Source organism: Cydia pomonella, chromosome 3, assembly GCF_033807575.1.
Source record: "Cydia pomonella isolate Wapato2018A chromosome 3, ilCydPomo1, whole genome shotgun sequence".
Taxonomy (NCBI): Eukaryota; Metazoa; Arthropoda; class Insecta; order Lepidoptera; family Tortricidae; genus Cydia; species Cydia pomonella.
Genome location: NC_084705.1, coordinates 2930981 through 2947419, shown reverse-complemented (window position 1 = coordinate 2947419; position 16439 = coordinate 2930981). Strand labels below are relative to the sequence as shown.

Here is a 16439-nt window from a genome sequence, read left to right as displayed (position 1 = left end):
GATTAGGATAGGCCAATGCCATTTACTAAATATTTCATAGGAGCGTCGGCGGACGGGATAAAATCCTTTCTCGGGCCGGAGCTGGCCCGCGGGCCATACTTGGCCCACCACTGTTTTAGATAAAGAAATACAACAAAACATATTTTACCCACTAAATTTTGTATACAATGTGGGAACAAGCAACCCGACAGATTTAACCTCGCATTCCAGAGGTCATAAGAAGCAAAAAATGTTGGATGACTTTTCGATAAATTTGGCAAAAAAAGTGTGGGTATATGTTTTGTGCATACGACATGTCATTTATTTTTATTTGCGAGTTTCCTTTAAAACTTTAATGTCTGTCAGTAGGTATATATGTCTAAACCAAGTCACATAGTACCAGCGTCGCAACCATAAAGGCGTTTTTTACTGAGTTATTTTATTACCTAATACAAAAACATATCCCATCAAAAACATTTTCATATAAAATGTTGCCAAGACGAAACAATAAGGCTCGCACTGTCAAAAAGTTATCGAATCTCTTGTAGAGCCAAGCTTCTAACTCTACAAGCCCGAATTTTATGTAAATTGGTTATGACAATATCTTCCATGATCCATCCCCTAATTTAAAGGGTTGGGGGTGATTGCCTCCAGACTTTCACAACAATTGCCATTATCTGTATAACAAGACTGATTTTAGAAAACTGTGTATGAGATTGTAGTCTCTAAATGCGGCCAAGAATACACCTTTAAAATCTGTCAGGTTACTCATTCCCACGGTGTATATTCAATATTCACAAACATATTTAAAGGACAGCCGTGGTATGCTACGGTCATAAGCTTTAAGGTAAAAATTAATGTTTTTTTTTAATACCACGACGGTGGCAAACAAGCATACGGCCCGCCTGATGGTAAGCAGTCACCGTAGCCTATGGACGCCTGCAACACCAGAGGTATTCCATGCGCGTTGCCGACCCTTTAAAAACCTGTACATGATTAGTTCAGATACGATTTTTTTCTTGTTTCATACGTTTAGAGCTCTATTTTCAGTAGTTTGGTTTGAGTTTTTGAACTTATTTTTTATTTAATTCATTTTGGGGTTATCATTTCTTGATTAATTATTTACATTATTTTTGTGCGAGGGCGCCTAAAGCAGCAGCGCACCCAAAGCACCCAATACCTACGTCAGGCTACGCCCGATGCTTTTACCATGGTCGTGACAAATACTACGAGCATTAAATACATATTAAGTTAATCGGGCTACGCCCGACTGTTTTGGCATGAGGGCGCTGAGAGCGCCCGATACGCGAACGCGCGCGGCACGCCACGTACGGGCTATGTCCGACTTTTTTAGTATGAAGGCGCCGACGGCACCCGGAATTAGATGGCGCGCAGAGGATGCTGTGTTTAATTTGATGTGACGTCATATAACATATAACCAGCGGACAATCGTGTAAGCTCGGTGGTGGCTCCGAACGCCGCACTCCGACAGCGTTGGACCGCCCCTGGGCTATAATCGCGAAAATCAAAGTTCATCACTTGCGGACATTTTTCTCTGTCACTCTAATTACGTCTTAGTGAGAGTAAAAGAGAAAGAACCCCGCAATTTGCGAATTTCGTTTTTTGCGGTAGGCCCCCGAGCCTACCGCCGTTCGTTCCCGCGGTGCATTGGTGCGTTTCGTGGCGTGATTTGAAAAATGTTGAATTCTTTTTTTTATGCCGTGTTTGCCGCCCCCTTTCATGTGCCGCCCGGGGCCATGGCCCCCCTAGCCCCCCCCTCGCTACGCCACTGCTCCACACTTTCGTAGTCGACATCTAGCGTCTTCTGATTATCACGTAGTGGTACTGATAATTCGCTACTTGACGCTACGCTAGATGTCGACTACGAAAATAATAAGCATTTTGGTAAGAGAACTGATGTAGTGAGTGAACACTTTATGCTTACTGATTTATCTAGGCTGTGACAGTTCCTTCAAATCTCTTTTGCATGGCATTAACCTTTTGAACGCCACGCCTATCCTACGCGGCGCGTAATCGTGAACCTTGTCGGTACGCATGAAGGTTCATATTGAGCTGTAGCTGCGCGCGTCATATGACGGCTTTGGCGGTCAAAAGGTTAATATAATAATTGAATTTGGTTTTTATCGTATTTTTATTAGTAAGACGTCATAGGGGTAATCATTCCATACGACAGGTACAATTAAAATTTGCTGGACCCCACCTATTTATAACTTTACAAGCCTCAGTTAGTTAATTTATGTTTTATACCGTTCGTAGTACATAAGTCAATTTGACAGATTAAGACAAATTATTGATATTTAATTTAGGCTTGTAGCGCGCTTATAAATAAAGCAGTATGTCAGTCAAATGTAATCAAAATTCAATTCTAAATTGTATATCTCTTGGTTGGAATTTACCTTAACCACTTGAGTCCCTCGGACCTAAATTTGCCAGCCAAAAATTAGCCAAGAGTTCTTAAATTTAGAATTGAATTTTGTTTAGTTCAGGGACTTCTAAAACATAATTTAGATGCTTTTAAAACACTTACTGAAACAATCTTGCTGCAATGTCTGCAATTTGACTATGAAGAAAAGTTCTGAACTTTTTATTTGATAAAACAGATGTTCAAATTCAAGAATAATAATTATGATTTAAATAATAATTGTACATAAAATTAATATTTCCACTATTACAAATAAACAAAAGAAATAGGAAACATAAAACAGCGGTAAAAAGTTTTCAAATTGACTTTTCTAATACGCATGCGCCATCTATCAGACACCGCTGTCTGTTGATTGGTTGCCGCCATCTTGCGCGGGAAATTGAATTGCAAATTTAGCTTTCTAAATTCTTGTTTCTGATAATAAACGTGCCAATTTTTGTTTAAATATGTGAAAACATATTCTAAAATAATAAATTGATTTACTAAATGGAGATTTTATGGTTTGTTGGGTTATTTTTGTTAAAAAGTGTTGATATTTTTGCTCGTCAACCCTCTTTGCTAGGGGCGGGGTGGGGAGATGGTGGGGGACAGTCACTACCTGGTTCGCGGCGAGTCTGCTCGCCGTCAGTCGTGATTGCGCCGCCGCCGCGCGAATATCCTAGCAGGCCACGCTGCTCGAATCACGATAGAATTTACTTATTTGAACTTTTCTGCAACTTTTTGCGGCGATGCCGCTGTTACATCAGGTGAGTTTTATAACTTTAAGGGGTAACGTTTTGCGTGATAGTTCTGTACAGGTCCGCGCGAAGCTTAAAAAAAATTCAACCGTCGTTTCTACCCTCGGAATATATATTTTTTCTTTTAACCAATTGGATAGATTATTCATTGAAATTATATTACTATTAACTGATTTAATGGTAAAAAAAGTGAATGTCTATATTGCACTGATGCCAGAAAGATGATGACGTGGTAGGCTTTGTTTAATTTCTAAGGCGTCCGTAATTTGCACGTGGTTTTAGTATGGAAATAAATTGTAACGGTTCTATTGTACTCTTTGGAGAACATATTCAACTTGCAACTTTTGAGACTTGCTGTTACCTCTAGATATTAGGGTTCGTTTGGTTCTTATACTATAGAACGGATGTTTCTTCAAAATAGGCGTTAAATAAACAAAATAAACTTTCCCGTTTCAATAAATGCAACTTTCAGTAGTTCTACAAAATATATCTAAGCTTAAGTACTGCTAACATTCACAAGTGGTCATTCGCAGGTTAAATTCAGATCAGGTTTTTTTCTAATCGTGTGGATAAACTGCCTATAAGAGACTAGCCATTCGAATTTCTAATTCTCTTTATTAGATCTTGCTCTAGTTTTTTCTCTTTTTAGTTTTTTTTGCTGCAAACTAACCGAAAAGTTTTGTTAAAGGATAATACCCGCGGAGGCGGGGGCCCGGCAGAGAAACGGCGCTCCCTGGCAGAGATCCTGGAGCTGAACACTACGCATCTCTCGGAACCGGCTTCTGCGCCCGCTAGGGCCCGGAGCGTAAGTATCTACTCGTAACTAGCAATCATAAGCTTTCAGGACAGTCTCTGGGAGCTGTAAGCCCGATGAGTTCCGAGCTCAACACTACGGATCTCTACGGAACTTTCGAGCCACGTGGTCTTGTGTAGCCTCAATAATTCTGGAGTTCAACGCTACGCATCTCTAAGCTCTGATTTCCTAGGATAGCGGTGCCTTACAGTGGCTGTAATACAGCGGTTGAATCACGCCACCATGTAAACAAATTGGCGCGGTGATTGAAGCAACATTTTTGAGTTCGTAATATTAAGGCCGCTATATGGCGGCACCGCTTTCCTAGGAAACCAGAGCTTAGTAGTCTAGTGGAGGGTTATGGAGCCACGTGGTCCTGTACACGAACGCATATCTGCATCCGCTTGGACTCTTCTTACTCAAAATAGCCACGTGGAACTGAACACCTCGTCTCTAGCCTTGTCTTTGTGCCCGCTAGAACCCGGAGCGTAAGTACTAACAGATTTTTGAAATCCCAGGCCCAGATAAAACTACTATTTGGTTTCCATAATGTAGGTTTCAGAGATCCACTCGGCTCGCTAAGGCCCGTTCCGTAAGTACCCCCAACAAGAACATTTGGTGAAGCAACTATATACTCATCGCTCAAGTAGCCGTCTACGTCTACCGTGCCCGTAGCATAAGTAACTACTTGCACTCTAGGGTCAACCAAGCGGATAGTTTCCGTAGTTGCTAGGACTTGAACACTAATATTGAATGAAACTCGTAATATCGTTTCTATCCGGTCCCACGTTTGGGCGCCAATTTATTTCCTAAAATGTTTTGATCGTGAATTCAGGTTTACTTGATCAGATTTAATGATTTACTAGATAACATTTAACTATGAATTCATGTGACAAATTTATCTACTTATTCTCCTTTTTCTAATACACTTATTTTTAAATATGTAAAAACTGATGTAGTTAATCGTATTTTATTACCGTTCTAACCATTAAATTAAATGAAACGTAGTCATCCAGTACTATCCATCATCTTTTATCAATAATATACCAACATTATATTGCCAAGAGCGTATAAAATCTCCACGCGGCCCCACGTTTGGGCGCCAATTTTTTCCCTTACGATTTATACTGCTTCATCCTAAGCCAAAACCCACTCGAAGGCTTTATTGTCCGTTCATAATGTTCCATACGACATCCGCTCTGATGTCAGTTAATGGCAGTGCAAGATTGTGCCAAGTGGCCTCTAGTAATGGGTAGACTGTGCCAAATAATGCAACTGCGTTCGCCCTATACAGTTAACTTTGGATTGGATGTTATGCAATTTAATATCGGCTTTCACTTTAAAATGTGATGCATGAATTTTCAGTCTGGTTGGTTATATTAGGTTTATTTACATTTTTACGCGATCGTTTTACGTTTTTGACTCCCTATTAGGATAAATGGGGGAGGGCGTTGTTTTTTTTAAATATATGTATATAGATATAGGACTGGATTGTGTACTTAAGAGGGTTCTTATTTCATTTAACTTTAATTATGCAAGTGGGTATTCATATAAAGTTTTTGCCAGATCCTTCGTTCGCGTAGATCTTTTCTATCTCGTGTAACGATTTAGCCTAAAAATACCAGTTTTTACTATTTAAAGTATTGCTAATCTTTCCACTATCATTTATAAATCTACTTAAAACTACTTTATTTCATGCTCTACATATACTTTCCCGTACGTTTCATCGAACTTAATCAAAATTCAAGCGACGGAAGTTCGGCATTGCTTTGGTAACTTGGGAATTTCCTTATTGAATTGCATATAAATCCCATTGCAACGTCAGTTTTGATTTAAAATTACCTTCAATATTTTTTCTTTGTATATACTTATTTGGAGCTTTTATCATTAAAATTTAGACCCCACTTCTATCTCGGTCATGTTTTCAAATTTATCACTATTTTTAATATACTTTTATTTAATAGACTGTGCAAAAATACAGCTGTTTCAGAGTAGAAACAACATTAAATTTTCCTACACATAACCAATAGTGCTAAGGTTGGTCGTAAAATGACCCGTGGTTCAATTTTGATGATCAACTTGCAATAAAAAAACTTGGGTGTAAGCAAGAAATTAAGCAATGTAGACACGACGGAGATACAAATCTGTACAATCCTTAACTATATCACAGGGCATGCAACGCCTGTTGGCAGCGCTATTGGCATGGCACTGGCAATTTAATATTATTTGTGTAGGCCTGCCAAGGGGCGCGTAATCGGTCGACTTTCTATTCCCATTCTAGTTTTTACTGTCCAGTATATCCTGACCTGTAGACCGGTAACAGATTGTGCAAATATATACTTCATTTACACTGGTTGCTACCCTTGAGGTTCTAGTTCTATTGGAATCTGATCTCTAGGCGCTCGGCCCGCCGCTTATCTGATACAAGTTTTGAGATTTGCGTTTGATATTGAGATTATAGCTGGTTTAGAGATCATAGTGCATGAAATGGGGTACTTAACCGCTTTGCTTTTGCGTTGGTATGTATTCAATCTCTTTGGGTGTAATCTTGTATGAGATACGGTAAAGCCAGCAATAAGTTCTTCAGAAACTTTCTGAAATTCTAAATAAAACTACCTTTTAAGATTTTGTTCTAATTTCGTTCTGCCTTTGTACCCTTGTCTGTAGTAGGTACACATATCTTGATTAACCTTTGTGCCTTTAATTACGCCCCTTCGACCTTGCGAGAAAAGGTTGAAGAGAACTTTTTCTAGCGAATAACCTTGACACAGTAACAGAATAAATTTTGCTTCAGTTTGTGCAGGACAGCGACAATGAGTGGCGCTGGGAGGAGCCCGGCAGCCCCGAGGTCGCGCAGACCCCGCGGGCCCTCGTCCCGCCCGGCTGCTTCCCGCCGCGACACTCTACCAGCTTCGGCAGCTACAGGTATGTGTATTGTACCTAATAACACGCTGGGAGCCTTTTCCGACAATTCGGCAGCTACAATCTCAAATCCTTGCTATTTAAGAGAATTCAAATCTTAACGTAACAAAAGAGTATCGTATATAGTTTCAAATTTAATATAAGTTTAGTTACATTAAAACTCGCAAAATACTTGGTCCCAATTTCAGTGTGAGGGGTTCTTTACGAAAGTCCCATTATACCTTTCCCAGCTAACACAATTTGTTTTAAAATGGCGTTCTAATGTACTAATTGCTTCCATTGCAGCGAGCGCGCCCGGCCCGGCGGCTGGGACGACGGGCAGGGCATTACGGACCTCGTGGCTTCTTTGGTAAGTGCAGTTTTAGCTTGGCTGGTAGTCGTTCAAATTTAGGTGGGATCTTAAGGCTCCTTTTACCTTAGGTTTTTAGTACAAGTTTAGTTAAAATTCCTTTTCTAATTATATCATAGTTTCAATATTGCTATTACGTGTAATTTAATTAATTCGTCGCCCTTAGGGATGAGTAAAAATGTTAATAGAGCACTTTTTACTTTAAAATTCTGGATAAGAGGTCGGCAGTGATATAACTATACCAAGTGAGACCAGGGGGTAGTGGGGCCTGTGCTCACGGCCTCTTGGTCTAGGGGCTCATAATATACTCGATTATTTAGTACACAATGAAAACTAGTTTTATAGGTTTTCCTTTTTTATTTTTTTTTCCTCCTAAATGGAATTTCATAGAAAAAGTACGTTATTTCGTTCGATCGTAAAGCTATTCTTCTCTCTTAAACTGTAGTGAGTGGCGGTTAGTGTAGTGTACATTGTTCCAGAAGGCCCTGGCGGTGCCGGCGAGCTCACGCGGGCAAACTTCGCAACAGCCGCGCCTTTCCTACGACGGCATCGAAAAAATGGTGAGTGAAAAAAACTTGTTATATTTCCAAAATTGATTGATGTGCCGCGTACGACAGGCGTGACGTTTAAAGGTTTTATTTAAGCGATTTTTTTTGTGAATTTCTTTCCCATTTTAGGCGCGTACGTGTTCTGAATTATACTCGAATCCCGCCGCTTAAATGTTAAAAAATAAATTATAAATGGCGATTTCTTTCGTTGTCGTTGTGATGAATTTTTCGTCTGCACTCCTTCAGATTTAAAATGCTGTAGCATCTTTGATACAGTGGAACTTTATAAAGGTATATTTGCAAAAGTATATTTGTTCACGCTGGTGTTGCAGGTGGAGCCCCCGTGGCCGCCGGAGCAGCCCCGCGAGGCGCCGTCGAGGGCAGACTTCAGCCTGCTGCCGCGCCGGGCTTCGTTTTGTAAGTATTAATCTACGAAACGAAAAATTACATCTAACACTTTATACGTTTTCGGAAGGCGTGGCAATTAGCGTGCATTAAAAGTACGATACACTACGATACAGTACGATACACTTGCCTTTGAATGCATCTTTAGTAATATGCTAAACGAATTACCTGTATCCAGTTATCTGTCGGTTTCGGTACGTTTTCACAAGTTTTTGTTTAGCTCGCCCTGTTAGTATGTTTAGTTAGTGTGGGTCAAATCTCGGAAGTTACATTTGAGCCACTTGTTACAGGTGGCGTAGTGGAGCCCCACGGCGTGGTGTCCGGCGACGGCGACTCGCTGTGCTGGAGCGGCACGCTGCCGCCGCGCGCGGCCGACCCGCCGGGCGGGTGGTCGCCCAAGGTGTTCGTGGGCGGGCTGCCGTGGGACATCACGGAGCACGCGCTGCTGCAGGCGCTGCGCCCCTTCGCACCCGTGCGGTGAGTACCGGAACTATGGACCCGACTCATGGTCCTGTTTGTTAAATGTCTCCTATGAGTAAATTCAATTTGATTGTCATTTGGGACGTCACGATTTTCTCGCCTGTCAAAGTTATTTCTTTATTGAAAAGAATGTAAATTCTTAAAACATTTCGACCATTTTTAAAGATTTCTTTCAGCATTATGGGAACTTGATTGGCGGGCTTAATTAAAATTAATATTCTTCAGCGCTGACAATTTTCTGAAAGTTAAAAATCACTCAATTTTGTTTCGATAATTCATGGATTTAAAACTGTTACACGATTTTTTTTATCCTAACATGAATAAAAGCAGTTTCTTGTAAAGCACCTAAAGCAGTGCATTAATAACGCTTTTCTCCCACAGTGTGGAGTGGCCGGGTCGCGAGGCGGGGACCCCGCTACGCGGGTTCGGTTACGTGACGTTCGAGTCGGAGCGCCGCGTGCGGGCGCTACTAGCGGCCAGCCGCCGCGACCGCAATGACTGGTACTTCCGCATCGCCTGCCGCAAGCGGACCACCAAGGACGTATGTACTTAATGCTGAAGGATACGGTCTAATGTTCTCACATTCTAGCGATCAGCCGCAGCAACTGGTACCCCTGCATCGCCTGCCGCAAGCAGACCACTAAGGACGTATCTACTTATTGCGGAAGGATACGGTCTATAATGGTCTGTTCTCACATTCTAGCGATCAGCCGCAGCAATGGTACCTCCGCATCGCCTGCCGCAAGCAGACCACCAAGGACGTACCTACTTATTGCGGAAGGATACGGTCTATAATGGTCTGTTCTCACATTCTAGCGATCAGCCGCAGCAATGGTACCCCCGCATCGCCTGCCGCAAGCAGACCACCAAGGACGTACCTACTTATTGCGGAAGGATACGGTCTATAATGGTCTGTTCTCACATTCTAGCGATCAGCCGCAGCAATGGTACCCCCGCATCGCCTGCCGCAAGCAGACCACCAAGGACGTACCTACTTATTGCGGAAGGATACGGTCTATAATGGTCTGTTCTCACATTCTAGCGATCAGCCGCAGCAATGGTACCTCCGCATCGCCTGCCGCAAGCAGACCACCAAGGACGTACCTACTTATTGCGGAAGGATACGGTCTATAATGGTCTGTTCTCACATTCTAGCGATCAGCCGCAGCAATGGTACCCCCGCATCGCCTGCCGCAAGCAGACTACCAAGGACGTACCTACTTATTGCGGAAGGATACGGTCCATAATGGTCTGTTCTGACATTCTTGCGATCAGCCGCAGAAACTGGTACCCCCGCATCGCCTGCCGCAAGCAGACCACCAAGGAAATGCCTACTTAATGCTGAAGGATACGGTCTATAATGGTCTGTTCTCACACTCTACTGGTGTTTCCGCATCATTTTGTCAGATGACAACCAAAACTCGTTACTTAAAAGAAAATAAGACAAAAATGAAGCTTGCTTTGGCACCACTATCATCATGGTAGTACTTAGATTTGTCCAAAGTAATATCAGAGGGAAAACTTGTTTTTTTTTTTCTGATTTCTTTCTGTCCGTATTTAGACCAGGACGAGATTGATGTCATTGAAAAGTACCTGAAATTGCGAAACTTCTATACTGCAAAACTTCGGAACTTCTCATATTTTGTATGAAGATCGAATTTTAGTTTTCAAATAGTAGATTGATGTGCCGTCGAAAAGTACCTGAAATTGCTAAATTTCAGCACTGATAAACTTCGAGAATCTCATGTTTTTCATAATGATCAAAATTTGGTTTTCGATTTTTTTATTTTTTAGAGCCTTTTTTCAACTTTTTTGAAACTTTTCGCAATTCGCACATCTGTATTCTTTCGCATCAATACTTTAGTTTATTTCAAAATGGGCTACTGCCTTGCCCATAAATTGTTCTCCTGATGAGTAGTTCCTGTCCACAGGCGCAAGTGATCCCTTGGGCCGTGGCGGACTCGTCGTGGGTGGCGGGCGGCGCGGCGCGGCTGGAGCAGTCTCGCACCGTGTTCGTGGGCGCGCTGCACGGCATGCTCAGCGCGAGGGCCCTGGCCATCATCATGAACGACCTGTTCTCCGGCGTGGTGTATGCAGGTACAGTGTTCCAGGAAGTGGAGCAGTCTCGCACCGTGTTCGTGGGCGCGCTGCACGGCATGCTCAGCGCGAGGGCCCTGGCCATCATCATGAACGACCTGTTCTCCGGCGTGGTGTATGCAGGTACAGTGTTCCAGGAAGTGGAGCAGTCTCGCACCGTGTTCGTGGGCGCGCTGCACGGCATGCTCAGCGCGAGGGCCCTGGCCATCATCATGAACGACCTGTTCTCCGGCGTGGTGTATGCAGGTACAGTGTTCCAGGAAGTGGAGCAGTCTCGCACCGTGTTCGTGGGCGCGCTGCACGGCATGCTCAGCGCGAGGGCCCTGGCCATCATCATGAACGACCTGTTCTCCGGCGTGGTGTATGCAGGTACAGTGTTCCAGGAAGTGGAGCAGTCTCGCACCGTGTTCGTGGGCGCGCTGCACGGCATGCTCAGCGCGAGGGCCCTGGCCATCATCATGAACGACCTGTTCTCCGGCGTGGTGTATGCAGGTACAGTGTTCCAGGAAGTGGAGCAGTCTCGCACCGTGTTCGTGGGCGCGCTGCACGGCATGCTCAGCGCGAGGGCCCTGGCCATCATCATGAACGACCTGTTCTCCGGCGTGGTGTATGCAGGTACAGTGTTCCAGGAAGTGGAGCAGTCTCGCACCGTGTTCGTGGGCGCGCTGCACGGCATGCTCAGCGCGAGGGCCCTGGCAATCATCATGAACGACCTGTTCTCCGGCGTGGTGTATGCAGGTACAGTGTTCCAGGAAGTGGAGCAGTCTCGCACCGTGTTCGTGGGCGCGCTGCACGGCATGCTCAGCGCGAGGGCCCTGGCCATCATCATGAACGACCTGTTCTCCGGCGTGGTGTATGCAGGTACAGTGTTCCAGGAAGTGGAGCAGTCTCGCACCGTGTTCGTGGGCGCGCTGCACGGCATGCTCAGCGCGAGGGCCCTGGCCATCATCATGAACGACCTGTTCTCCGGCGTGGTGTATGCAGGTACAGTGTTCCAGGAAGTGGAGCAGTCTCGCACCGTGTTCGTGGGCGCGCTGCACGGCATGCTCAGCGCGAGGGCCCTGGCCATCATCATGAACGACCTGTTCTCCGGCGTGGTGTATGCAGGTACAGTGTTCCAGGAAGTGGAGCAGTCTCGCACCGTGTTCGTGGGCGCGCTGCACGGCATGCTCAGCGCGAGGGCCCTGGCCATCATCATGAACGACCTGTTCTCCGGCGTGGTGTATGCAGGTACAGTGTTCCAGGAAGTGGAGCAGTCTCGCACCGTGTTCGTGGGCGCGCTGCACGGCATGCTCAGCGCGAGGGCCCTGGCCATCATCATGAACGACCTGTTCTCCGGCGTGGTGTATGCAGGTACAGTGTTCCAGGAAGTGGAGCAGTCTCGCACCGTGTTCGTGGGCGCGCTGCACGGCATGCTCAGCGCGAGGGCCCTGGCAATCATCATGAACGACCTGTTCTCCGGCGTGGTGTATGCAGGTACAGTGTTCCAGGAAGTGGAGCAGTCTCGCACCGTGTTCGTGGGCGCGCTGCACGGCATGCTCAGCGCGAGGGCCCTGGCCATCATCATGAACGACCTGTTCTCCGGCGTGGTGTATGCAGGTACAGTGTTCCAGGAAGTGGAGCAGTCTCGCACCGTGTTCGTGGGCGCGCTGCACGGCATGCTCAGCGCGAGGGCCCTGGCCATCATCATGAACGACCTGTTCTCCGGCGTGGTGTATGCAGGTACAGTGTTCCAGGAAGTGGAGCAGTCTCGCACCGTGTTCGTGGGCGCGCTGCACGGCATGCTCAGCGCGAGGGCCCTGGCCATCATCATGAACGACCTGTTCTCCGGCGTGGTGTATGCAGGTACAGTGTTCCAGGAAGTGGAGCAGTCTCGCACCGTGTTCGTGGGCGCGCATGCACGGCATGCTCAGCGTGAGGGCCCTGGCCATCATCATGAACGACCTGTTCTCCGGCGTGGTGTATGCAGGTACAGTGTTCCAGGAAGTGGAGCAGTCTCGCACCGTGTTCGTGGGCGCGCTGCACGGCATGCTCAGCGCGAGGGCCCTGGCCATCATCATGAACGACCTGTTCTCCGGCGTGGTGTATGCAGGTACAGTGTTCCAGGAAGTGGAGCAGTCTCGCACCGTGTTCGTGGGCGCGCTGCACGGCATGCTCAGCGCGAGGGCCCTGGCCATCATCATGAACGACCTGTTCTCCGGCGTGGTGTATGCAGGTACAGTGTTCCAGGAAGTGGAGCAGTCTCGCACCGTGTTCGTGGGCGCGCATGCACGGCATGCTCAGCGCGAGGGCCCTGGCCATCATCATGAACGACCTGTTCTCCGGCGTGGTGTATGCAGGTACAGTGTTCCAGGAAGTGAAGCAGTCTCGCACCGTGTTCGTGGGCGCGCTGCACGGCATGCTCAGCGCGAGGGCCCTGGCCATCATCATGAACGACCTGTTCTCCGGCGTGGTGTATGCAGGTACAGTGTTCCAGGAAGTGGAGCAGTCTCGCACCGTGTTCGTGGGCGCGCTGCACGGCATGCTCAGCGCGAGGGCCCTGGCCATCATCATGAACGACCTGTTCTCCGGCGTGGTGTATGCAGGTACAGTGTTCCAGGAAGTGGAGCAGTCTCGCACCGTGTTCGTGGGCGCGCTGCACGGCATGCTCAGCGCGAGGGCCCTGGCCATCATCATGAACGACCTGTTCTCCGGCGTGGTGTATGCAGGTACAGTGTTCCAGGAAGTGGAGCAGTCTCGCACCGTGTTCGTGGGCGCGCTGCACGGCATGCCCAGCGCGAGGGCCCTGGCCATCATCATGAACGACCTGTTCTCCGGCGTGGTGTATGCAGGTACAGTGTTCCAGGAAGTGGAGCAGTCTCGCACCGTGTTCGTGGGCGCGCTGCACGGCATGCTCAGCGCGAGGGCCCTGGCCATCATCATGAACGACCTGTTCTCCGGCGTGGTGTATGCAGGTACAGTGTTCCAGGAAGTGGAGCAGTCTCGCACAGTGTTCGTGGGCGCGCTGCACGGCATGCTCAGCGCGAGGGCCCTGGCCATCATCATGAACGACCTGTTCTCCGGCGTGGTGTATGCAGGTACAGTGTTCCAGGAAGTGGAGCAGTCTCGCACCGTGTTCGTGGGCGCGCTGCACGGCATGCCCAGCGCGAGGGCCCTGGCCATCATCATGAACGACCTGTTCTCCGGCGTGGTGTATGCAGGTACAGTGTTCCAGGAAGTGGAGCAGTCTCGCACCGTGTTCGTGGGCGCGCTGCACGGCATGCTCAGCGCGAGGGCCCTGGCCATCATCATGAACGACCTGTTCTCCGGCGTGGTGTATGCAGGTACAGTGTTCCAGGAAGTGGAGCAGTCTCGCACCGTGTTCGTGGGCGCGCTGCACGGCATGCTCAGCGCGAGGGCCCTGGCCATCATCATGAACGACCTGTTCTCCGGCGTGGTGTATGCAGGTACAGTGTTCCAGGAAGTGGAGCAGTCTCGCACCGTGTTCGTGGGCGCGCTGCACGGCATGCTCAGCGCGAGGGCCCTGGCCATCATCATGAACGACCTGTTCTCCGGCGTGGTGTATGCAGGTACAGTGTTCCAAGGGTTAAAGGAGGGATCGGCATTAGCAATTGACTATTTTAAGACTAAATCTGCCTATCCAATGAGGTGGAAACGAGCACTTGCGGTAACCTGCCATATTGCGTAAATTAGTCTTAATAAAAAATACTACAATCATTTCTATTTAGAATATGAAAGTTTTGATTTTGTTTTCCTTATCTAAATTTTCTTATTTTATGTGACAGGCATCGACACTGACAAGAATAAGTACCCGATCGGGTCAGGGCGCGTGTCGTTCGGCAACGCGCGCTCCTACGTGCGCGCCATCGCCGCCGCCTACGTCACCATACGCACGCCCAAGTTCTCCAAGAAGGTACGTTAGCCTACTGTAGTGTCCCCTAGAAGGGCCACTGGTCTACTGTAGTGTCCTACATGCTGTGGCATATACAGATTTGTTTGATATTGACAAGCCCTTATATATACTTAGGTTTACCTTCAATAGGTTTACCGGCATTTTGAACATCCGTCCTTGCGTTACAAATCGAACTAAAATTCTGAGATGAAGTAATTCAATTTGGGGTGGGGCGGAGTATAAAACTGTTATATGGTATAACATACTCGTTAAAAAAAATTGTATGATTTTGTACAATCAGGTGCAGGTGGACCCGTACCTGGAAGACTCGATGTGTTCGATGTGCAACCTGCAGCAGGGGCCTTACTTCTGCAAGGAGCCAGTTTGCTTCCGGTGAGTTTTTTTTTCAATTTTCTCTAGTCTCTAACTACTTCAGAGGAATATGAAAAAAATTACAGATCTTTAATGTGTTTTCAGTAATCGTCGGATTTTCTGGATTACAAATCTAAACTGATCTAATAGCTTATCCACGATATGTACTTGTTAAAAAATGCAATGGAACAGCTGAAAATAAATGTATTTTATAATTTTCAAACTGCTGCATTTGGTCAACTAAATTTTTTCTCAAGATAACCAGAAAAAATTACTATAACTTTAACTTGGAATTTACTAATAAGGATTATTTTTGTACAAAATTAGTGAATTATTTTTTGTGTGCAAGTTAAAGTATAAAGCGACGGTAACTTGCAGGTACTTCTGCCGCTCGTGCTGGGCGTGGCAGCACGCGGGCGAGGAGCACCGCCCGCTCATGCGCAGCTCCGCGCACAGGCCGCCGCGCGACGACTTCATGTACGGTGAGTAGCCGAGTACCGTGTCCAGTGTCGCTGGCCAGTAGGCGTAGCACAGGAGTGTGACAGTGAGGAGCACCGCCCGCTCATGCGCAGCTCCGCGCACAGGCCGCCGCGCGACGACTTCATGTACGGTGAGTAGCCGAGTACCGTGTCCAGTGTCGCTGGCCAGTAGGCGTAGCACAGGAGTGTGACAGTGAGGAGCACCGCCCGCTCATGCGCAGCTCCGCGCACAGGCCGCCGCGCGACGACTTCATGTACGGTGAGTAGCCGAGTACCGTGTCCAGTGTCGCTGGCCAGTAGGCGTAGCACAGGAGTGTGACAGTGAGGAGCACCGCCCGCTCATGCGCAGCTCCGCGCACAGGCCGCCGCGCGACGACTTCATGTACGGTGAGTAGCCGAGTACCGTGTCCAGTGTCGCTGGCCAGTAGGCGTAGCACAGGAGTGTGACAGTGAGGAGCACCGCCCGCTCATGCGCAGCTCCGCGCACAGGCCGCCGCGCGACGACTTCATGTACGGTGAGTAGCCGAGTACCGTGTCCCAGTGTCGCTGGCCAGTAGGCGTAGCACAGGAGTGTGACAGTGAGGAGCACCGCCCGCTCATGCGCAGCTCCGCGCACAGGCCGCCGCGCGACGACTTCATGTACGGTGAGTAGCCGAGTACCGTGTCCAGTGTCGCTGGCCAGTAGGCGTAGCACAGGAGTGTGACAGTGAGGAGCACCGCCCGCTCATGCGCAGCTCCGCGCACAGGCCGCCGCGCGACGACTTCATGTACGGTGAGTAGCCGAGTACCGTGTCCAGTGTCGCTGGCCAGTAGGCGTAGCACAGGAGTGTGACAGTGAGGAGCACCGCCCGCTCATGCGCAGCTCCGCGCACAGGCCGCCGCGCGACGACTTCATGTACGGTGAGTAGCCGAGTACCGTGTCCAGTGTCGCTGGCCAGTAGGC

The 16439-nt window shown here is 47.7% G+C and overlaps 1 protein-coding gene across 1 annotated transcript; it reads left to right on the top strand.

The window, feature by feature from the left end:
- The first annotated feature begins 2158 nt into the window (after positions 1–2158).
- Positions 2159–16023, top strand: LOC133516460 (cytoplasmic polyadenylation element-binding protein 1). Its single transcript, XM_061849418.1, has 12 exons — positions 2159–3168; positions 3848–3964; positions 6747–6877; positions 7160–7223; positions 7706–7783; positions 7957–8188; positions 8467–8653; positions 9038–9197; positions 10588–10753; positions 14539–14666; positions 14947–15038; positions 15396–16023. Exons 1-12 carry the CDS (start codon positions 3151–3153, stop codon positions 15505–15507), a joined length of 1485 nt encoding a protein of 494 aa, XP_061705402.1. The 5' UTR covers positions 2159–3150; the 3' UTR covers positions 15508–16023.
- The last annotated feature ends 416 nt before the right edge of the window (positions 16024–16439 follow it).

Excerpts from the sequence above, each read along its gene's own strand:
- LOC133516460 (XM_061849418.1), top strand. Across the intron at positions 7,784-7,956 it reads ACGACGGCATCGAAAAAATG|ATTATAAATGGCGATTTCTT; the intron begins GTGAGTGAAAAA and ends GTTAAAAAATAA. Across the intron at positions 14,667-14,946 it reads CGCCCAAGTTCTCCAAGAAG|GTGCAGGTGGACCCGTACCT; the intron begins GTACGTTAGCCT and ends TTGTACAATCAG.